This window comes from Tenebrio molitor, chromosome 3 (genome assembly GCF_963966145.1).
Source record: "Tenebrio molitor chromosome 3, icTenMoli1.1, whole genome shotgun sequence".
Classification (NCBI taxonomy): Eukaryota; Metazoa; Arthropoda; class Insecta; order Coleoptera; family Tenebrionidae; genus Tenebrio; species Tenebrio molitor.
Genome location: NC_091048.1, coordinates 9626617 through 9650550, shown reverse-complemented (window position 1 = coordinate 9650550; position 23934 = coordinate 9626617). Strand labels below are relative to the sequence as shown.

The 23934-nt window shown below is 32.4% G+C and overlaps 2 protein-coding genes across 5 annotated transcripts in view; both read right to left on the bottom strand.

The window, feature by feature from the left end:
• fusl (fuseless) overlaps positions 1–23934 on the bottom strand; it is a 27725-nt gene extending 3791 nt beyond the window's left edge. The window contains exons 1-2 of one of the 4 annotated variants that reach the window (XM_069041996.1): positions 23602–23934; positions 22318–22986 (exon numbers count right to left, since the gene is read on the bottom strand). In XM_069041996.1, the coding sequence (XP_068898097.1) occupies positions 22318–22974 (657 nt within the window). In that variant the 5' untranslated portion in view covers positions 22975–22986; positions 23602–23934. Of the gene's footprint in view, positions 1–14223; positions 14897–14983; positions 15172–15923; positions 16043–22317; positions 22987–23601 lie in introns of those variants that run through there. The other 3 variants (XM_069041995.1, XM_069041993.1, XM_069041994.1) reach the window with 3 other exon arrangements.
• On the bottom strand, positions 19623–22311 carry LOC138126278 (uncharacterized). The gene is made up of 2 exons (XM_069041998.1): positions 20880–22311; positions 19623–20824 (listed from the first exon to the last, which is right to left on the bottom strand). The coding sequence occupies exons 1-2, from the start codon at positions 20994–20996 to the stop codon at positions 19982–19984; spliced, it is 960 nt and encodes a 319-aa protein (XP_068898099.1). The 5' UTR covers positions 20997–22311; the 3' UTR covers positions 19623–19981.

Below are 23934 nucleotides of genomic sequence, written 5' to 3'. Positions count from 1 at the left end.
GTCTGATTCAACGAAAAAATTAGATTTTGTTGTTGAAAATTTAATTTAAATTTTGAAGGTATTTGAGCAGTTACATTTTGAAACAATTGAAGTTGCCAAGCAACATTTTGTACACCCCTTAAAACCTGTCAAAAGTGGGCGCGCTTTATTAGAAATGTCAAATTGTGTAAATTTATTGACTATTCCATTCACCTGTCATTTGTTAAAAATGGACCAATAAAAACACAATTTTACACATTTGTTACCATGGTTTCAAAAAATTGGACCGAATATTCCCACTCGTGGAAATTGTATCGGTAATACCACTAGTGATCCCAGCGATAATTTTTAACAAATTAATGCAGCCTTGAGAATTGCTTCCAAATGGACTTACGTGTCTTTTTTGTGTTGTTGGAAACATTTTCTTCGATTTCTGCGTTAATTTCTTCTTCCGATTTGCTGCAAAATTGCCAAAGTTGGTTCATGGAATAGTCCTCCGAATACAACTCGTAGTCGAAATTATGTAGAGAATCGCCCTCAAATGTCACATGATTTATATTGACAAATCACAACTCCGAATTGTTTGAATAGCAACCAATCACAATTTAATTAAGCGGAAATTTTCCCTAGGGAAAATTTCCGATATAATTTACCTAGGGAAAAGTTTTTTCGGGCCATTCTCATATATAATATACCAAGGGACAGATATATTGCCGGAAATTTTTTCGAGCAGTCCTCACACACGAGTGTTTGTAGCAAGAAAATTACACGAGGGCGTCAGCCCGAGGGTAATTTTGAGCGACAAACACGAGTGTTGGACTGCAAGAAAAAATTTCTGGCGATATACAGGGTGTCCCCGAAAAAAAAGACGAGTCCATAACTCCCTTATTTATCAGAGGATTTTAAATATTTATACACCAAATTAAATGGTTGTCAATAGGCTACAAAAAGGCCTAATAAATTTACGTATAGCCCCAAGGGTTTCAAGGCCAAACTGTCAAAATATTCTTTTTCAAATGGGAATACCTACATATTTTTTTTTACTAATTGTAATAGAGATTTTTATTATGAAAAGAATAATGTATCACAAGTATAACTTACATACCAAAAATTAAAAAAAAAAAAATTTACGCTAAAACTACGTTCTGCGCAATCCCACATGTTATTATTTGTCATATGTTTTTCCAGCTAACTGAATTTGGTTATTACAGTGTAACGCAATGCATTTTGATAGGTTCTCGCTCGGTGCTCGTCATTTGTTTCCAAAAATGGATTATTTTTTAATTTTTTTTTAACTTTGAGGTTATACTTGTGATACATTGTTGTTTTCAGAATAAAATTCTCTATCGGAATTACTAAAAAAAGGTATGTATTCTCATTTGAAAAAAAATATTTTGACAGTTTAACCTTGAAGTCGTTGGGATTTTACGTGAATTTGGTAGGCCATTTCGTAGCCTACTCACAACCATTTAATTTGGTGTATAGATCATTAAAATCGTCCCATAAATAAGAGAGCTATGGACTCGTCTTTTTTTTTGGGGACATCCTGTATATCTGTCCCGAGGTATATTCGGAAGAGAATCGCCCGAAATTTTTTTTCCCTAGGTCAATTATATCGGAAATTTTCCCTACGGAAAATTTCCGCTTAATTAAATTGTGATTGGTTGCTATTCAAACAATTCGGAGTTGTGATTTGTCAATATAAATCATGTGACATTTGAGGGCGATTCTCTTCCGAATATACCTCGGGACAGAAATTTTTTCTTGCAGTCCAACACTCGTGTTTGTCGCTCAAAATTACCCTCGGGCTGGCGCCCTCGTGTAATTTTCTTGCTACAAACACTCGTGTGTCAGGACTGCTCGAAAATATATTCCGGCAATATATCTGTCCCTTGGTATATTATATATGACTATTTTTCAAACTGGTTTCACTCATTCAATTGTGCTTGGGAATCTCACTCGTGCTGACGCACTCGTGGATTCATTCCCAAGCACAATTGATAATTCGTGACCAGTTTGAAAAATAATCGAAATACATAATTTGGACTAGTGGTATTATAAATGAAAATACTCTACAATGGCAGAAATTTCAATATTGTTGAAAAAGGAAACAATTCTTGCCTACGGCTTTACAAAATTTAAGATTCAGAGAGTTGTCAATTTATTTGAAGACACAGGAAGCGTAGGTGAACTAAAATATCCCGATCGTGTTTTAGTCCTTTATGGAAGAATTAAAGCATCCAGTATAATAAATTACGTCCAAATGTTGTCTTTAACTTTGTAAGTATTTGTAAGGTTAGAAAGATAAACGTCAAATATGTCAATGCGTTTGTGCGAAGAAGGGTGACCAAAATTCGGCGATATTGGGCGTTTGTTTCATACGCGTCTACGTTTTTACATCTGCAGCCACGTTTAACACAGTTTTTTTCTTTTTTCTGGCAAACCAGACGTCTTTCAAGGACGATTTTCTCCTTACAGTATTTTTTATTGACGATCAGTTTTTTGATATAAATCTTAAGTAATTCAACATTTTAAAAAGACATTTAAAATTTCACAAAAATCCGTTGGAAAATAAGCGAGATATTAGGGTCGAAAGTCTTAGCTGAGACATCCTGTATATATACTCCTATTTGGTATGTTCATTTAGTTTGCATGTTTAAATCAACGTTTAATAAAAAAGTTGCTTGTTTCGTTTGTGTGTTCCATTTGTTAATTTGGTCGTAAAAATATAGTATTCAACTCGTTTATAAACTTCTCTAGACACTTGTTTCTTAAACACTCGCTCCGCTAGGCTTCGTTCGTGCCTAACATAAAACTCGTGTCTAAAGTGCCGTTTATAAATCTTGTTGCATAATAGGTATACTATTATAAAGCTATCTCGGTCCTTATTACATTATCATAATCCACATAAAACATATAGTCGTTTTCAATGATATCTGTTTTGTCAGTATGTTGGCATCACTTGCTGTTTCAGCTTAGTGATTTTGAATTTCCAAATTTGGCAATTTACCTTGACGCGGAAAATTGACATATTCAAATTATTATCATTTCCGACAAATCAAAGAAATTACGAGTCTTATTCGGATTCCGAGGATGACTTAGTTTAACCATGTTGAAGATTGAGTTCTTGTTTGTTGTTGATGTTTCACGAAATATAACTTTCTTTTATCGTTCTATACTCTGAATAGTGGTTATGAATTTGTGTGTACAATCTGCTACAACATACTTATTGAAAATGACACTGGCAGCACGGATGTCGTTGCAAACGACTACCTATAGATAGCTTTTAACGTCAGCGTAATGAATGTCAAGTTCTGACAGGAAAATACCTCTCTCAACAAAGTAAAGGGTGTTTTTTTTTTTAATTTGCCGTCGAAGTAGGCTGTATAGTGCGTCCACAATCGACATTTCAACGTCTACTTCGACGCCAAATTAAAAAAAAAAACACCCGTTATGATTTAATAACAATATTAAGCAATTATAATCACAAAAGTAATGGTTAAGTAGGATCATGTCAGTTCTGTCATCGTTTGAAAACATTTTCAAATACTAAATAGTTATGAACGATAAATGCAATGACAGATATATCTTTCAAACTAATTGAATACCTACCTACTTGGATTCCTGATTTAATTTCTAAATACCAAAACACAATGAATGCTTTGTAAAATGTATTGGGTGATTCAAAATGATTGTGGATAAGTATCGCAACTATGTACGAACATTTATGTGACAACTGTGTGGGTAGGATAGAGTTGAAATTTCTTTGACAGTTCATAGTCGCGTAATTTTTAAAATTGTCAAGTCAACGTGCAATAATATAAAAAAAATCAAATGCACGCTTATGAAATTTCATACAAATGTCAACTCTACTCCACCCACACGGTTGCCACATAAATTTTCGTACATAGTTGCCATACTTATCCACAATCATTTTGAATCACCCAATATTTTGCGTTACATTTTTACTTGGTTAGGCTCGTTATCTTATGTGAATAACCCTGTTAATGTCAACAAGAAATGATTCCATAGAATTTAGGGATGTTCGTTATTAGGTTGCCATAAATTTGCTTACGTTGGAGGCTATGTGGTTTCTGCTGACAAACAAAAGATATTGTAACCATGTCAAAAATGTAAGGCAGCGAATTCCTGCAACAGTTGCAAACGGCTTATTTCTCGCTAACTGATAGATGTTTTTTCGTTTTACAATCAGTTTTGGTTTCTGGCGGCATATTTAGTTGGACTTGCACACTGAATCTCTCAATTGATAATAACCAACCTTAGGGAATTAAAATTACTTTTGAAAATTCTAGTTAGATACAACATGAAAAACGTAATTTCCCTAAAAGTTCGAATCCTAGGGAGTAATTTCTTGTTGATATTACTGTACCTACTAACCAAATATTGTGCGATTCAAAAAAAAAAAAAAATCGAGTACTTAAGCCATGACTGTCATGGTTCAGTTGGCAGCACTTTAAATATTGTGTCAAAGAAACTTTGACATAGGGAAACTTGACAGCAGTAAATTTTGGCCGTCAATATCATCTAAATGTATAAAACAAAGTCGAGTTAGTTACACCATTTATAATTCAAGAACGGCTGGATAGATTTTTATGATCTTTGATTGTTGGATTTGTCTCCGCCCCGAATAGCAGAATAACTATTAAAACATCGGAAAAATTCACGAAAAAAAAATCATTTTGAAAGGTTATGTCATTTGTCATTGTGCGCGCATTAACAATCAAACCAATCGGTAATTTTGGACTACGTGTTTGATTTTCCAGCTAATGAGTTAACACAACATTTATTGATTCTGAGGCGGTACGAAGTTCGCCGGGTCAGCTAGTTTTAAAATAAATGAAATTTCATTCACGTTGGATTTTCCCAATCTGATTGTTGTTATGTTGCAAATCTGTGCCTCCTTTCCTAGTAATTTGCACATTATCGTGATAGCAATTTGACGTCTTTATTTTTGAATATTATTTTGACATGTGACACGGGAAACAATGATAATGTCATAAAACGTCACAGGTTATAACTGTTTCACAATAGAGTAGGTACTTGTCATTGTGTTAGAAAATGATATTGACGACCAGTGGCGGCTCGTGGTATTTCTTCTCAAGTGGGCACACGGAAAGAAAAAAATATACTCCAAATGACCAAATGGCTTAAAATGTAATGAATGAGTTTCAATTGTAACTATTTAATTTTTAAAATATGTTTTACAAAAATTGATTTTTATAGACTTGCAAAAAATAGTTTATTAGTCACCGAACAACCGTACGTCCATTCATGTTTATTATACATATTTTTGTTAAAAACTCCCATTATACCGGGTGGGGCATCGTATACGCGCACGCGAGAAATCGCGACTTCTAATTAAATAAAATTGTCGAAATTTTTCAGACTTACCTGGCTATTGGTAAGGTACTGTTGTAATATTAAATTTATATTTGATATTAATTAGTGAGCAGTTGCTATAAAAACAAATGAATATTATAAATAGTTTTGAATAAAATAACATAAACAAAAAGTCTGTCAATAGTTTATTGAATTAAAAGGATTCTTCTAATAATACTACAAAGGGTTATGGGCCCAGGAGAATATTAAAAGAAAGAATATTTAATAGAAGAAGATGAGTGGAAATGTAATAAGAATTGAACCACTGGGAAAAGAAAATTATGATACATGGAAATAGTTGATCGCCCAAGTGATCGAAAAGTAATAGGCTGTAAATGGGTTCTGAAAACAAAATTTAATTCCGATGGTACGATCGCTCGTCGAAAAGCAAGATTAGTTGCAAAAGGTTATGCCCAATTGCCAGGAATAGATTTCCAAGAAACTTTTGCACCTGTTTCAAGATTATGTTCTGTAAGACTAATAATGGCCATCGCAGCACAATACAATTTAATTGGATTTTGTAACAGCATACCTGAATGGGGATATCGATGAGGAATAATAATAGCGATGAGGATATAATAATAGCGTCTAACAGCATGGAAGAAATTAATAATCTGAAAGAAAATCTTGCGAAAATTTTCCAGATGAAAGATATGGGACAGATAAAATATTGTTTGGGAATTGAATTTAACGTAAAGAAAAACAAAGTTACTATGAGTCAGAAGAAATATGTTGATGATTTATTAAAGCGTTTTGGAATGGAAAATTCAAAAGAAGTTTCAACTCCCATGGACCCAAATGTTAAACTGTCAAAAGAAATGCGTCCAAAAACGGAAAAAGAAAAAGAAAAGATGACAAGGTGTCCATATCAGAATTTAATTGGTTCCCTCATGTATTTATCAGTTTCAACAAGGCCAGATATTTCATATGCCGTAAGCTGTTTAAGTCAATATAATACGTGTTTTGGAAAGGAACACTGGATTGCTGCGAAAAGAGTACTACGATATTTAAAAGGAACTAGGGACTACGGATTAGTTTACGAAAAAAATGTTGAAGATATAATTGGTTTTGCAGATGCTGACTGGGGAGCGAATCCTGACGACAGAAAATCTTACACAGGATATATTTTTATTTTTGCAAATTGTTCTGTCAGCTGGGAAGCAAGAAAGCAACAAACAGTAGCACTCTCAAGTACAGAAGCAGAATATATGGCTTTATCCGATGCAACAAAAGAAGCCATCTATTTACGACGATTTTTAAAGGAGGTGTTGGACATAGATAAACAAATTCAAATAATGAACGATAATCAAGGTGCAAGGAGCCTCGCACAAAACCCAATTCAACATTCCAGAACCAAGCACATAGATATCAGGCATCATTTTATACGAGAAATATTGCAAAGAAAAGAAATAGAAATCAAATACATACAAACGAGTGAAATGGTCGCCGATTTTTTAACGAAGCCCCTTTCAAAATTCAAACATAACTATTGCTTAGAAAATTCCGGCATTAAGAATATAGAATAAAGAAAAAATAAATTTAAGGGGGGCTGTTGTAATATTAAATTTATATTTGATATTAATTAGTGAGCAGTTGCTATAAAAACAAATGAATATTATAAATAGTTTTGAATAAAATAACATAAACAAAAAGTCTGTCAATAGTTTATTGAATTAAAAGGATTCTTCTAATAATACTACAGGTACATTTCATAATTTTTTGATAATTTTTCACTTACAAACAAAACCAAAAAAAAATTAAAATGTAAATTTCAACGAAAAAGTCAAATTCTGATTTTTATACTAACCTACCCAGATTCACTTCCTATAATTATTTACGAAATCTACGGAAAAAAATACCAATTAGATTTTGAATTAAACGCAGTTTTACATTTCAACTTTCAAAATCATTTTTATTTATGACCTGCTACTTGTGCTGTCGTAAATTTAGGTGACAATGGAAACTGTCAATTTTATGGCAAAAAGGTTTAAAACGGTCGGCTATACCTTTGTTGGGAAATTATACCATTGTGCCGTAAATCACCCGTCTGGTTTGCGTTTAAATAAAAAAGCGAATTATTTAGCTAACCAAGCCAAAATTTGTAATTGTGCCACCAGGGTTTGATGGGCTAGCAGATACAGATTCATTTAGTGTAAAAACTTTATAGGTAAATTAACAGTTAATTTCAGAAAACTAATAAAACTGTTACGGCCTTATTTATTAACAATTTTTTTTTAAAAAATTCTCAACTATACCTTATCAATAATTAGTCAGGTATATAAAATTTCACCAATTTTATTTAATTAGAAGTCGCGATTTCTGGCGTGGGCGTATACGATGCCCCACCCGGTACAGGGTGGAAATTTTAACTGGAATAAAATTCATAACTTGGAAATAGGGGATTTTTGTAAAAAATCCCGAAACAGGTCGATTTTTGTTTTTCCTTGCTCACATTTTGGTGCATATGGTTTTTGCATATCTCCTCCGGGAAGTGCGCAACCACCCCCAACTTTTTTTTTTCAAACGTAAGGGTATATCAAGTGACACCTCGTTTGAAAGGCCAATTTGTAAGGAATACAACGCACTATTTGTTTCTTGAATATTTTCAAAGCCTACGTGCAAAAAAATAAAAACCAATTCTATAAGTTCAACACTGTTTAATGCAACAAATGTTCAAAATGGGCACCGTTTCTCTCTTGGCAAATTATAAATCGATCGTAACATGCATTCCTTAGGTTTTGTAACATTTCCGGTGTGATTTGGCTAATTTTATGGTTCATGCCTAATACGTTGCTTAAGGTCCTCAATATTCTTCGGTTTTAGGCATGAAGTTAGGCAAATCACACCGGAAATGTTACAAAACGTAAGGGATGCAGGTTACTATCGATTTGCAATTTGCCAACAAACAAACGGTGGCCATTTTGAACATTTTTTGCATTAAATAATGTTAAACTTATAAAATTGGTTTTTATTTTTTAGCACGTAGGCTTTGAAAATATCTAGAAAACAAATAGTGCGTTGTATTCCTTGCGAAGTGGTCTTTCAAACGAGGTGTCACTTGACATACCTCTCTATTTGAAAAAAAAAAGTTGGGGGTGGTTGTGCAGTTCCGGGAGCAGATATGCAAAAACCATATGCGCCAAAATGTGGGCAAAAAAAAAATCGACCTGTTTCGGGATTTTTTACAAAAAAATTGCCCTTTTCCAAGTTATGAATTTTATTCCAGTTATAGTTTCCACCCTGTATGTCCGTGATTTGCTTGATGAACTGAATTTTATTTTGAGATCGGGAGTAGCTCTGCCTTTCGACCGGATGTTAGACTAGATTTAGGACCAGTTTACAGAAGCCAAATTAAGTTAATGGTAATCAAATGCGTGATTAACTGAACATGTGGTCATATTGAACCAATCGAAGTTTCGGATTAATGGGTTAATTGCGCATTAAAATTTAATTCAAATTAAATATTTAATTCTCTTTCTATAAACTGGTCTTTAAACTTTTAGTTCAACATTATTTTGATATTTTCTAGTGTTCGAATGTACATGACGTTTTGTTAAACCTCATGCATTTTCAGAAATTGATTAGAATAAAATTGAAAAATGCATAATATTTTTAGAAAAATTTCTGTTTTACCGCATTGACCACTATAAGTTTCAGAAAGTTACCGAAAAGTAATATTGATTAATTCTATCAGTATCATGTTGTTGTTAACCCAGATTTAAAAGAATAACAAGAAATTTAATTATTAAAGGACCTTGTGCGATAAAATAAGCAGAGTGTAAAATATACCACTAGTTTGAACACATACACTGTGGTGATAAAGTAAGGAACAAAATTTATAATAGCGTTATTTAATGTTTTCAAGCAAAAAGCTCAGACAGGTCAATTTTATTTCGAAAAATGCCATCCTGTGACGTGCAATTTGTTTAAGTGACGTCATTGGTTTTAGCGTAATGACGTCATCACCAATTTTTTTTAAATGAAAACTCACTTTTTTCTTCTGTTTCTGATAGACCTTCGTACTACCTAAACGATAAATGAAAAAAATTGCTACCTCCCCTAACAATTTTTTCGCAAAAATGACAAATTTTACTTCAAATATTTAATTTAATTTTTAATGTAAATTTTTTTATTGACTTCAAACAAAAACAAATAATAATTATCTAAAGTTGACAATAAAATTTAATGCAAATGTTGAAATTGGCCCCCACCAATCATTAGTTACTTACCGACACTTTGTGTAATGTGTACTACGCTCAATAATGTCAGGGCTTTTTGTTCCATTTCAGCGCGAATTCTCTGCCGTAAATCTTCAAAATTGTTTGATCTATTAAAATAAACCTTCTATTTTGAATATAGCAATTTTTTTCATCCATTGTTTAAGTAATAGAAAGTTCCATCACTACCATCAGAAAGTGAAGTGGGGGTTGTCATTTAAAAAAATTGGTGATGACATCAATGCGCAAAACCAATGACGCCATTTAAACAGATTGCATGTCAGAAGATGACATTTTTGTAATTAGAATAATTTCATGGTTTTTCTAAATACGAGTACATACTCGTACATACAGCTTCCCCATTGTAGCTTGAGCTGTGAGAGCCGGATGCGCAGTGGTCTAACACTAATTTTATTCAACTTTGCGCATCCCTCACAGCTCAAGCTACAATGAGCAAGCTGTACATACATACATACAGGTTGCGATTATACATATATACCGGGTGATTCAGTTTGGTATTCGCGGCCCTACATCTTTTTTGTTTTAAGAAAAAAGTATAGCAAACCATATATATTTGTAAATCGCTTGTGAAACTACAACAGATGATGTTGTCAAATCTTCTCTACGATGACATATGTCAAAGTTAAGACAGTCAACTTTTTTTTTTAAATAGTACACTATACATTTCTTAGCCTATTCTTGTAAAGCTTTTTTTTCTATATTTGAATGTGTAAAAAAAATTGACACTTACATCAGAAAAAAATCGAGAAAAATAATAAAATATGATTTAATTTATTCGAAAGAGCTAGTAAGCCAAACATTTGTAAATTCGCATTATGGTTGGTTCCCTGCATGTCAGTATTTACAAGACAACCACGTAGCCAAAAAATAAAATGATTTGACCTTGTTTGTTTTCAAGCCTCGGGTGCGCCTCGGCCAGAAAACTGAGACTCGGACGAAATACCAAATCCATACTGAATTTACTATGCTACTGCATCGCACTATTTTAAGAATTACATAACCAAAAAATAAAATTATTTGACAGTGAAATACCCGATCCATCCTGAACTTACTTTATTCGAATATTAGAATTTACACTTATTCGAATTTTACATAGTCACCTATTCAAATATTCGAATAATTCGAATACGATTCCCAAGACTCATCATGTCATTCATGCACTATCAAAATTCAACTACGAGTACATATTTTCATGGTGTATGCATTCAAAGCGGTATAGTCAGGAAGAAGTTAGGTTTCGAAGCCAGATGTTATATCATAGTTATTTATTTAAATGTAGGTTATAACATAGTTATTTATTTTAAATGTAGTTACGTTAATAATTGACGCTATTAATGTCAAAATTCAATTGTCTCCATGGCTAACTAGCTCTTTTTAGAAAAAAAATAACACTTTCGAATAAATGAAATCATATATTTTTTTTTCGATTTTTTCCTACTGCAAGTGTCAACTTTTTTTACACATTCAAATGTAGAAAAAAAAGCTTTACAAGAATAGACTAAGAAATGTATAATGTACCATTAAAAAAAAAGTTGACTGTCTTAACTTTGACATATGTCATGGTAGATAAGATTTGACAACGTCACCTATTGTAGTTTCATAAGCGATTTACAAATATATATGGTTTGCTATACTTCTTTCTTAAAATAAAAAAGATATAGGGGCGCGAATACCAATCTGAATCACCCGGTATATGGAACGGCCTACGTCCTACTAAAATGGTTTAAGCTAGAATGCTGAAATTTTAAAATCAGACGTAGGACTCATTGAAGTTACTTTTCAAATGTTTTCAAATATTTTTTTTATCCATAAGTTCAAAATACAAAGCCAACTTGATTTTTTTTAAATCGGAACATGGGTTAAATTAAATGGGGCATCCTTAAAGAGCTTATTTTTGCTAGAATTAAATGATATATCTTCTTAGAAAACATTTTTTTAAATAAATTTGAAACATAGGTACTATCGCGGCCATCCAAAAGTGAACGTTTTTTTTTATAGTTTGATATTTACTTTAAATCATAGGCGTCCTAAAATGTCAAAGTTTGACACTAGCGATAAAAAATTTATTGAAACTATTTTTTTTAAATGCCACATCTCTCTTCGATGCAGACAGCTAGGGCTACTGCAAAGCTAGAAGAAAATTGGTCGTTGGCTGCTGTGGCGAGAGAATTACATTGCAGTAAGACTTGCATCTTCAATATAAAGAGGGGTTGGCAAGAAAACAGGGTTGAGAGGCCAATGCGAATAGGTGTTGGAAAGGTTTCTTTACTAAAGTTTACTTTCACTTTAATAATGTATTAATTACTTGTCAGTCTCATTTTTATGATTACAACTTTTTATTATTAAAATAGTAACGCCTGCTGCACGAACGCCAATGAATACAACCTAATTTAATCTAACGAAAAATACGGAAATTTTCGCAAGCTATCGTTCACTTTTGGATGGCCGCGATTGTACCTATTGTTCAAATTTATTTCGTCAAATTACATATTTAAAGGTTTAGCCTTTGAATCCTTAGCCCCTTGGTGCAAAGAACCCATCGATTTCATTAATTTTTGAGAGGATTTCCCTTGCTATTCAATGTGGAAACGCTGCAAGCATTCGGGGCACTTTTCCAGATTCCGCATTATTATCGGACATTTTTATATTGTATTTGTAAACTAAAAATGTTATGTACTTAAAAGGGCCGGTTTCACCAACGCTAGATAAAGTTAACTGTAGGTTAAAATGCTGCGTTATTTTGGTTACCTATTGTAATAACAATGTTTTCGTATATTTTAATCTGTAGTTAAATTTAACTCACGTTGGTGAAACCCGCTCTAAACTTGATTAATTATAATTGTTCAAATACACTGCGCCGCAAAATTAACGCATAATTTAGAAAATTAATCGTATTCCTTTTTAGAAAATTTTCACTGCCCTTAGGAAACCAAAAATGTTCATTCGCATTATCTTAAAGTTTAAATCCGATACTCATTAGAAAACCACTTTTCATAATGAATCGTTTAAAATTTAAATTTACAGGCTTTTTTAAAGTTTTTACACAGTATGCCCTAATTTTGCGGCGCAGTGTATAAACATTTTAATAAATTTTCGTTGCTTCGTTTAGTTTTGTCATTTTAGTTTCATTGAAAGTATTTACTGCAAGGTGTGTGAAACGATATCAAATTTTAAGAGCCCAAAACTTAGAAAACAATTACTGTGTAGGTCTATCTAATTGATTCAGATATCAAAATTATGTACCCAACTAGGTACTCCTCTTATTTACAAAATTTTAATATTCTTAATCAGATATTTCAATGAGAAATGAAATAATAATCGAATTGCGACATTCTCTACTGCCATAGGTTTAGTTTTCCCTAATTTTTGACGGATTTTAAATTCTGCTTTATTTACGTGTTTTAATTTAAGTTTTAACCTTGTTCCCATTCAAAAAAAAAAAGTTGGTTTTGTATTTTAAAAACGTATGGATATTTTTGTTTTGTTTTTAAATTGATAAGTAGCTTGTAATGAGTCCTAAGTGCATTTAAAATTTCAGGGTTCTAGCGTTAACCATTTTAGCAGAACGGAGCCGGTTCCATACATCATAATCGCAACCCTGTATATCAACAATCGTCATTTTTTTTAATTGTATGCCTATTAATTTTTTAAAAATTAAATTTATCTTTTCTATTCCCATTCGCATGACTTTAACATTATTTTGTTATTTTAGCATACAAAAACTTATGATTTTACAATTGTTGTTAAGCAACTAGGACCACATTATTAATCACCTTTAGTTGAGCAGCGTATTGGAAAGTTCCAACAATTTTTAGTTATTTTATGTTGAAAACGAAATAGTTATTTTTATATTAAGTGCGCGAAGAGAGTGTTTTTTGTGCATGAAAAGGTCTTTTACGCCGAGACGAAGGTCGAGGCAGTATAAGCCTTTGAATGCACAAAAACATCTTCGCGCACGAAATATAAACAATATTTTTTCTATAATTGATTCAAAAAATTGAAATTAAAAATTCAAATTTTTGAAGGAACTCTGAAGTTTCAATGCAGTGACCATGTTGCTAGGTAACTAATAAAAAACAGTGCGTGAAATGAAAAACAGAAATAGTCGTATGCGTAAAATTGCATTTCACACACTGTTTTGTATGGTTTCTATGGTTTCGATCTTACTAACAATGCAAAAAAAATACACGTCAGAAAATGACCCACTTCAGGCACAGATAACTATGCGTGAATTTCAATTTTTTGAATCAATTATAGAAACATATTTTTATGGAATTTTTTACGACTACCTTAATTAATTTGAATGGATATTCCTGCGAATTGATAGATTCTTGTTTATAATTACAGTAGGTTGTTGTCGATAAAAACAGTACATGAATTATTATATCCCGCGTTACGAATTTATATGCACATGCAGTGAAATTCTCTTGAACTAAATTGCCACTCGAACCTGTGCAGAATCGCCCCGTTAAAAAGTGTGGCCCACTTTTCTTCTTACGATGTTAGCGTAAAATTACAGTAACCTGCTTAAGTCGCATATAAAATTTCGTTTATTTGTGACACAGATGACTGTAAGTAAGAACATGTGAGTGAAAATATTTCTTACCTTGGTCTTAAATCTCGTCGGAATTATGAATATCGAATTTTTTGTATCAATAAAAAAAACAAACGGCGGTGAGATACAGTTGCGCAAGCTTCTCAATATGATGAGAACCAGAAAACATCCAACAGTCACGTACACTAGAGTTTCGCTTCCTTTTTTCATTACGGACCCCGTTGGTGATACTTCAACCTTCAAGTATTGGTCAATAAGAAGCCATGCTCCTCTCCAGTGCACGATGGAGGTTAGAGCAAACAAGAATATGTACATTCGGGATACAATCATTTTCAAGATTTTCTTTCTTTTGTTTTCACTTTTTTTCTTTACGACGTCACATACATGTTCTTGGGTGAATGAAAAAAGGAGGTGGACTGATAAACCCAATAGTGTGGATTGCCACGCCGGGAAATATTTATAATAAATGTCCATCAATCCCATCGCTCCTCTCCAAAATCCCACGACGCATGGAGTCAAGATAATTAAGCTTACTACGGTGTCAAAAGTGCTAATGAGAGGCACTTTTACCTCTTTTTTATTAATTAAAGCCAAGTATTTGGGAGATTTTTTATTCCTCTGGAGAAAATTTTCTACTGATTTCTCCTCGTCGTTGTTATTGAAGCTGTCATCACTGTAGGACGTATATTCTTCCTGTGATCTGTTCACATCCATTTTTGAGATACTAAAATTTAAAATAAATCAGTGTTGTAAGGCTGCTAATTGCAGTGTAAGACCAAATGTTTAGTTGTAACATAACAATTTTATTTACCTTAAATAGTTTTTTTTTTTCAATTTCGGACGCTGTTTATTTGATTGATAGACTTAACAAACTCTTTCAACACTTGCTTACATGCGTGTCGATTGACAATAGAATATTGTTATATATATGTACTTGTTATATTGATAAAGCTAGCGCTAAACCAGTTTGAAAATTTTACTTATAAAATTAAATAGATAAGTTTACAAAACAAATCATTTTATCAAGATTATAATATTATCATTCTACGAGGTGCTTTAAATTACATACACTAAAAAACAAAATCAAGGAACGTATTATGTAAATTATTTCTCGGAAAGTGACGGTAATTGTGATGATTTTTGACAACACACTGACATTAAACATTAAAGGTTTTTCTACCACTTGTGTTAATATTGCTGACTTTGTTTATGAAAAACTTTCTTATTTTTTGACTTTTTTAACTATTTTTTTACCAATTTGTTTAAAAATGATTGAAAAAAATCTCGGTTCATATTTTTGATCAAGATAATGTCAGTTAAAAAGTAATATCAAGATTAGAAGCTTATAAGTAAGTATGTAACAAGAATGTAAGTATAAAATGATCAGTAAGAAACTTTTCAACTACTTAATCACGTATGAACTTAAGTTAGTTTCAGGTACTTTATATTGCAATCTCTTTATTTTGTACACTAGTGTATATAAACTTATTACTGATAATCCTAGGAGTACAGAACAATCTAATTATTATGATTACTCAAATTGTCATTATTATATGCAAGATTTTATGAGTCTATTTTCTCCAAAAACAATGGAGAAAACTTGTAAATTTAGATTTTTAATACAATAATGACCATACACACTGTTCAGTACTTTTCGTTTTAAACTCAATGTAAATATTTTTATTTAAGGTGTTAAATTAATGTAAACATTTTGAGAAATTTAATGAATGACAAAGTCTAACTTTACTCACATATGCTTAATACAACCGGCAATTTTTCAAGCATTTTGTTGGAACGTGTAAACACCAAACATTAGTACTGATAAAAACTAGTCTGTGATTCCTTATAAATGAGTTTCCCCTCAAATTGTTGTTGTCTGTTAAATACAAAACATGAGATTCATAAGAACATTTAACACAGATATGAGACAACATGATACATCACAAAATGTTATGTTCTATAATTTTAGGTGAATAATGTTTTGTTTTTTGAGACAATCAAATTAAAAGCAAGTTACCTACCACGGAGTAATTTTTTATTCAAGTACGGAAATTTTTGTGAAACGATAAAAGCTTATCAAAGATTTTTGTGAATGTGATTCAGGTGTGCAACATATTTTTTTATTTGTACCTGATGACTCTGCAATAAGATATTTTTGCACAGAAGAATAAAATGTGCGTAGAAAGTTGTAGTACACATTTCAGAAATTATTATCCACTTAAAGTCATCTAATCATATTATCGTGTTATGTGACCCAATAAGAGTTCTTATCGTGTAATTCAGTTTGTTAAATAAAACTTATAGTCATTCTGATTGATAGATTTCGAAGAAAAGAAGCTATGAGTTTAAATAATAATAATACAAAAATATAAAAGGAAGTTTGAACTAAAAAGACAATTATTGAGAATACTAAGTGGAGGTAGTAATGACCTGAAAATAGATATTTTTTGTCGTTTCGTAATTCATGTATGATAAGAAATAAATCGAATAAACATCATTTTTAATTGATAAAGAAAAGACAAAAAACAGTAAACATTTAAATAATTTGCATACATGATAAGTTTCAGAAGTGCCAAAGAACTAAGGAATTTCACCAACACTTGCCCAATGCGTGAAAGTATTAAAGTTGATGTGAAACGATAATTAAAAAAAAACCGTCAGGGCCAGACTAAAAATTATTTTTTTTGGTGCAACGGCCGTTAAAGTAAACGTGATTTTAATATTTGATACAAATCAGAGTTTCAATGTAAGACTAGCGGTTAGATTTTTCAGGTATGAAATTAGAAACCGCAGAATTTATACGTACTTTTTAACTCCAGAGGAGTACCATCGTGGTCATAAAAAACGACTACAGTTAACTTGGGACGCCACTGAGTTTTTTGAAAATTTAGGCTGAGTGAACGTACCGAGATTTGTCAAAGTTTGTCAACCTCAATAATTAAAATTTTCAAATCCGTGAAAATAAACCCGCCCGCAACACAGTGCTAGTGGTAACACCCAGTTCGGCAGCAATGTTTCTAATGGTACCACCACACCACCACACCACCACCACCACCACACCACCACACGGGTTTGGAGAATGTTTTTTTTGAAAATCTCTTAATTGCGCAATTTTTCAATTATCACAATGACATTCATTCAAATTTACACAGCCAAATTTCTAGTGTAGTCGTTTTTAATGATCACGATACTACATAGACGAAACTGAAACATAATTTCACTACAATTCTCTTCATTTTTACGATTATGTATTTACAAAATGGATTGTTTCATTTATGTCATTTCCATAACGACACGTAAGCCGAATTTATATGTATAATAACTAAAGTTCAATTTTTACCCATTTGAGGTGACGTCACGATTTCCTTCCTCGTTTTCTCTTTATTGGAACGACAGAAACAGAAAAAAACAAAAAAAAAGGCACGTTTATTTATTGATGGTCACTTTGAGGTTATTTTATGCTTCTGTCAATTTGACAATTTTTAATTTCTTTCACTTATTACATTGATTACAAACACAACCTTTTGAAGCAGTTGTCAACAAATTTGACACATTTATAGTTATTTATGATCAATTCAAATTTGTTTCTGATCCTAGCTCAAACATACGTAAAGTTACTAGATAATGACGTCATCGCAAAAGGGTAACAAATGGACTATATAAATTTTCGGTTGCTCAAAAAATGTTGTGGCCGCGAAATCCTTTAATATCCTCGAGATTGGTCTCTCTCGGTCGCAAGCGGCCTCGACGATACGTTAATAGTATATTAAAGAACGAGTTTTATAAGGGTTGATTTGGCGCACGAGTTCCAGGTGTAGAAAACGACCCGTAGGGGAGTTTTGTATGGAACGAGTGCGCCAATGCCCTTATAAAACAAGTTTTTTATGTTATTTTTTAGAATTTGCACCCTTTTTTAAATTTTTAAATAAAAAAATTAAATTTTCAAATTCTAGGAAATTTTGTATTAATTGCAAATTCAAGGTAACGGATGCAACTACATCTGCAACATATGTTAAAAAGTAGAGTTTGAACATTAATATTGGAAGTTTTTTGGTGTAAATCACAATAATACACTGAAATATTGATAAAAATTTTCTTAGAGATCTATTAAACTACGAGTGCTTTAAGAGATAGCCATAAACGACTCCAAATTGAATACAACAATAGACCTATTAGAGACGCAGATTCTAAAAAGAATGATTTCGCGGTCTTGATATACCTACCAATAACTATTTTTCTAAATAATTTAAATTTGTTTAAAAATATATCAAGAATGATTCAAATTCTGTTTTAAATTAATGAATATTACATTACGATAAAAACGATAAATATTACTGATGTAAGTTTTCATAGAACCGTTAGCAACATTTTTGTCAAGAAGATAATCCATGCTTTCACTTGTATTGTGCATAAAATTATATTTTAAAATATTCTTTTTGTTTTTTAACAACTGCTTTCATCTGCAACAATTTTGCATATCACTACCCACACTGGTCTAAATTATCAGATTAGTAAATGTGGTAAATAAGTACGTCTTGTCAAAACAAGAGTGTTGTTACTGTCAGGGCCGTTTTAAATTGCTTGTTAAAAATATCCAGGAACTTATGGATGCATTTTTGAACAATAAACTACCCCACCTCCACCCGGCGGCACGGCAATTTTGCCGGAGTACATACACTATTACGGATATTACTATCAAGTAATAGTGCAGTGCTTATCAACATAATTACCGGCGTCTTGCCTCCGCATTTTGACTTTGTTGTGTATTATGTTCTGTGTCAATGTTAAGGAACTTCCTCACGATGTGACATGAGTATAATAATATACCTTTTTGAATTTCAACTACCAATGTGTTATCTAAATCCAGAATTTTTAAATTTTTAAAAAGAGATTGCGGTACTATTCCCGTTGCTGAAATTACAAGTGGTAAAATCGAAATTTTTTCTAAACACCAAAGATTTCTCATAGCAACGGACAGCTCTAAATATTTATTAATTTTTGTGTTATATGTCTGTGTTATATTATGTGAATTTGGAACAGCTATATCTAAAAGATATGCTTGCTTTTGTTGTTTATTTAAAATTATAATGTCTGGTCTGTTATGCTTAATATGAATGTCAGTTAAAATTGTTCTATCAAAATATAACTTGTAACTGTCATTTTCCAAACAACTTTCTGGTGTATAACTATAATGTGGTTGTGTATTCTTTAATAAATTGAATTTAACAGCTAAATTCATGTGTATAATTTTAGCGAATATATCGTGTCGTTTTTTATATTCGCTTTGAGCCAAAACGGTGCAAGAAGAAATAATGTGTTCAATTGTTTCCCCTTCAGTTCCGCAAATCCTACATTTATCAATTATCGATTGTAAACCGCATATGTGTTTTTTATAATTTCTTGTATTTGAACAATAATTATTTAGAAAATATGTAAATATACATGTATTATTTTTCAGCTTTAAACCGTTTAATAACTCTTTAACAAATTAGTAAAATAAATGGAATGAATGTTGTGCCTGTGTTATGTGCAGTGTTTTTTTTTTTTATCACCGGAAGCTAAATTTTGTGAACTGAGACCAGTTAGAAACAATTAGAGCTAAACATGTCGAGTAGCACAAAGTGGGAATGAAATCGTTTTTTTATTCACTTCTTTCTGTTACAAATACCGTTAACAATTTTCACAGAGACAGTGAATTGGAAAACGACAAAATGAAACTCAGGATGGTCATATTAAACATACAACTTAGTGCAATAACACGTTTATTACAATAAAATTACAAATTTTCAAATAATAGATATTTTAAATACTAAGTGGTAGGTGGAAGAGTTTGAGCGTTGGAAAATAATTTGGTTTCACTAGCACTTGCACCGCCTGGATATAGGTTTAAGTGAATGGTCATTTTCTTTGGTTTGTTATCAGGAAATTTTATCCTAGGCTGAAGATTTTCAATCCTGTGATTTATAAACTGTCTCAACCCGTATCTTTGATTACCAGCAACTTCTTTTTCATTATTTGGGTAGATATTTAACGTCACAGTCAACGGTTTGGCGTGGTTGTAGATTTCTTGCCTGTTGGTTGGATACTGCTGCTGTTGTGGAGAATACGCCTTAGGAAAATTTCTCTTCAGGTTACTCCATACAGGAGGAGCAAATCGGAAGTTGCCCGTTGCTAGTAGATTAATGTCGCCTGGATCTTGCGGTTTGTACAAATAAAAGGGATCGTTCTCGTTGAAAGTCAAGTTTTTGGTGGATCTCTTGTTCTGCGGGACATACTGACTGGGCGATTGCTTGTAATTTCTGTGGTATTTAACAGTGAAATCTTGAGCAACTTCCTGAGGCCGATTGAATCTGTTGCCGTATCCTATCACATCCTGAATGTTGTGGGGGTAATATCGGTGACGAAACGAATGCACTTGTGGATAATTAAGGGTGGTGATTTTTTCAGTCGTCGAGGTGAATTCTGACGGAGGCTGTCCATGGTATGTTACTCCGAAGGGTTTAGGAGATGGGTTTTGAGGGCGGAATATTTCTCTTTTGACAGTTTCTGATGAAATTAGTTTCTCTGCACGCGCTGTAGGTTTTTCGATGGTCGATTCCAGTGGTACGTCCAAATGATGGTTAGCGATTAGCTGCACCAATGCATATAATATCTAAAAAATTTGAACACAATAATTCCATGGGTTCACGTATCAGTTGTGTACTCACCACTAGCAGGAAAAATACCGTTGCAATTACCACAAGAACAAATTTCACCGATTTCAGATTGTTTTCTTTTTGTTTTTCTTTGTACAGACCAAAGTCAGAAGATGCTTTTGCAGGCATTCTTCCAGTAGCCAAGATTGAGTGAAGATTGTCGTACACTGTCAACGGTTGCTCTTAACGATATGAGCTTGAAAGTATATTTTTCGTTTTGGTGCTGGTTTTAGCGTGAACTAATTAGCTCGTGAACAATGACAAATAAGTGGTGAAGAGTTAATCGTGCCATTATTACAATGAGCTAGCATGATGGTGTTATACAAAATTTTTCGAAGTGGAAATATTGCGTTCGAGTAATGCCGATATTTCTTTTTAAGGAAATTCAATTCCTATTTTCACTTTATAGAAATTATGGGTTTTTCAATAGCAGTTTACCACTTTCGATAGTTTCCAAATATCCATTATTAATTAAATCCGTTACGATCTATTAAAACCGCTGACATATCTTAATGGCATTGCGCAAAATTGAACTTAATGTGGAGGTAATTGCTCTCGTACCTCGAATATAAATATTTTTTCCAACATCGATTATGAAAATGATACTTATCACTTAATTTAATGAGGAAATCTGGACTTGTGATCAAAATAACTATTGCATCACTAGTGAGGAAAATGGAGAAAGTAAACTTACTAGTGAGGAAATAGTATATTAAAGAACGAGTTTTATAAGGGTTGATTTGGCGCACGAGTTCCAGGTGTAGAAAACGACCCGTAGGGGAGTTTTGTATGGAACGAGTGCGCCAATGCCCTTATAAAATAAGTTTTTTATGTTATTTTTTAGAATTTGCACCCTTGTTTTAATTTTTAAATACAAAAATTAAATTTTCAAATTCTAGGGAATTTTGTATTAATTGGTAATTCAAGGTAACGGATGCAACTACATCTGTAACATATGTTAAAAAGTAGAGTTTGAACATTAATATTGGAAGATTTTTTGGTGTAAATGACAATAATACACTGAAATATTGATAAAAATTTTCTTAGAGATCTATTAAACTACGAGTGCTTTAAGAGATAGCCATAAACGACTCCAAATTGAATACAACAATAGACCTATTAGAGACGCAGATTCTAAAAATGTATTTAACAATCTACTACCTACTTATTAATATAAAAATTTAAAGCACTCTTATTTGCATTAATTGAAACTCCAGATCCGGAAAATTCAAAAAATAGGGGAGTAAAATAATTATAAAGAAATTTAAAATTGAGACTCATTTTCATAAGCAATGTTGAAAAATGTAGCATACACAATTCGTGATCAAAGTGCGATTTTTCAACTCGCAATAGTATCCTCACTCGCTGGCGCTCGAGAGTATATCATGTATTGCTCGTTGAAAAATCAGGCACTTTCATCACTTATAGTATATAATATACTATTTCATACCTTAGTTCTAAACCTTGTTGAAATTGTAAACATTGTTATTTTTCGGTCCGTGTAGAGAACGACTGGTGGTTGAAGGCAATTGAACACGCCTCTTAATGCCATGAGACTCAGGATACATCCGATAGTCACGATCACAATTACTTCTCTTTGTTTCTTGGTGGTTGTTGTGGAAGCTGTTGCCAAGTATTCATCCATAAGCATCCATCCTCCTTTCCATTGCATAATGCAAGAAACTCCGAATGTGTAGATGAAGCATCTCGATATGATTAATTTTAAAATTTTTATTCCTCTATTCGGACTTTTTTTTTCGTAAACGTTGGTAAAAAAATTCTGGAATATCACAAAAACTAATTGGAAAGAAGGTCCGACGACTATGCACAGCCACGTAGTAAAAAACGTGTTAAAAATGTCCATAAGGACCCATGTTCCTCGCCAAAAGCTCACAACACAAGGTCCCACAACTGTCAGAGATATAAGAATATCGAAGACTTTCAGAACAGGCTTCTTTGTGTTTATTGATGCTCGACGTTTGGAAAAGCGCTTTGGACTCTTTTCGGATTGGATCAAAGTATCTGTTGCCAATGATGGATTCATCTCGCGAATATCTTGAGTTAAGAGTTCTGTATTGCATGATTCCCAGGTAGTTATGTGGTCCATGTTTTATCATATCTAAAATATTTTTGTAAAGAAGTATTGGGTTATTCTAAATGATTGTAGTCAAAGTAGGCGTGAAAACTGAATGTAAAATTTATGGTTACCGCTCCAAAACACATCAAAATGATGTGAATAAGTGAGTACCCACGGGAGTTAAATTGGGTGCAAAACAACTCAATATTTCTGAATGCAATCGTTAATTTAACAAAAATAAATAAAAATCTCATCACCGCACTTTTCACGTAAAAAATGACAGTGGCAGCGACAAAACTGACAGTTCACATAAAAGCGGCAAAAATGTAATAACATGGGCATGGCCTACTTCGACTACAATCATTTAGAATAACCCTGTATTAAAAGTATTGCGTTTCAAAAAAGTGCAATTTGGTAGTCATTGTGAAACTAAGGGCCAGTTTACAGAAAGATCTGATCAGGTGTTCAGTTAATCTCGCATTTGATTATGATTAACTTAATTTCGCTTATGTAAACTGGCCCTAAGTATTTCGGTTTGATCGAAAACACATTTACAATTAAATGACTGTTACTGTTTAAATAGTAAGAATTTTTGCAGTGAAAGACTGAAGAAATTTTAGATTTGATACATTCTAGATAAATTTTAATCAAACGTACCATTTAATGTCAGTCGATATTTTATTTTCCTACAGTTACACACTCTGTAGACACATACGCATATGTCCATTTCACAAAGAAGTAAGTAATCACTGTTTCAATTTCCATATGTACATACAATACTGTTTCGTATTTGAATAACTTGTTAACAAGGTTTATTATGGTCTCAAATGCACACGAATGTAGGAAAGACAATTTCCACGACCACAAACAAACACATTATGGAAATTCATAATTGCGATATAATAATCGCACTACCTGCCTGATAAAGGTGTGAATTGTCAATTTTTGTAACTAGTTACGTGTGCGAAATGGATCCCTTTCCAGTGAGGT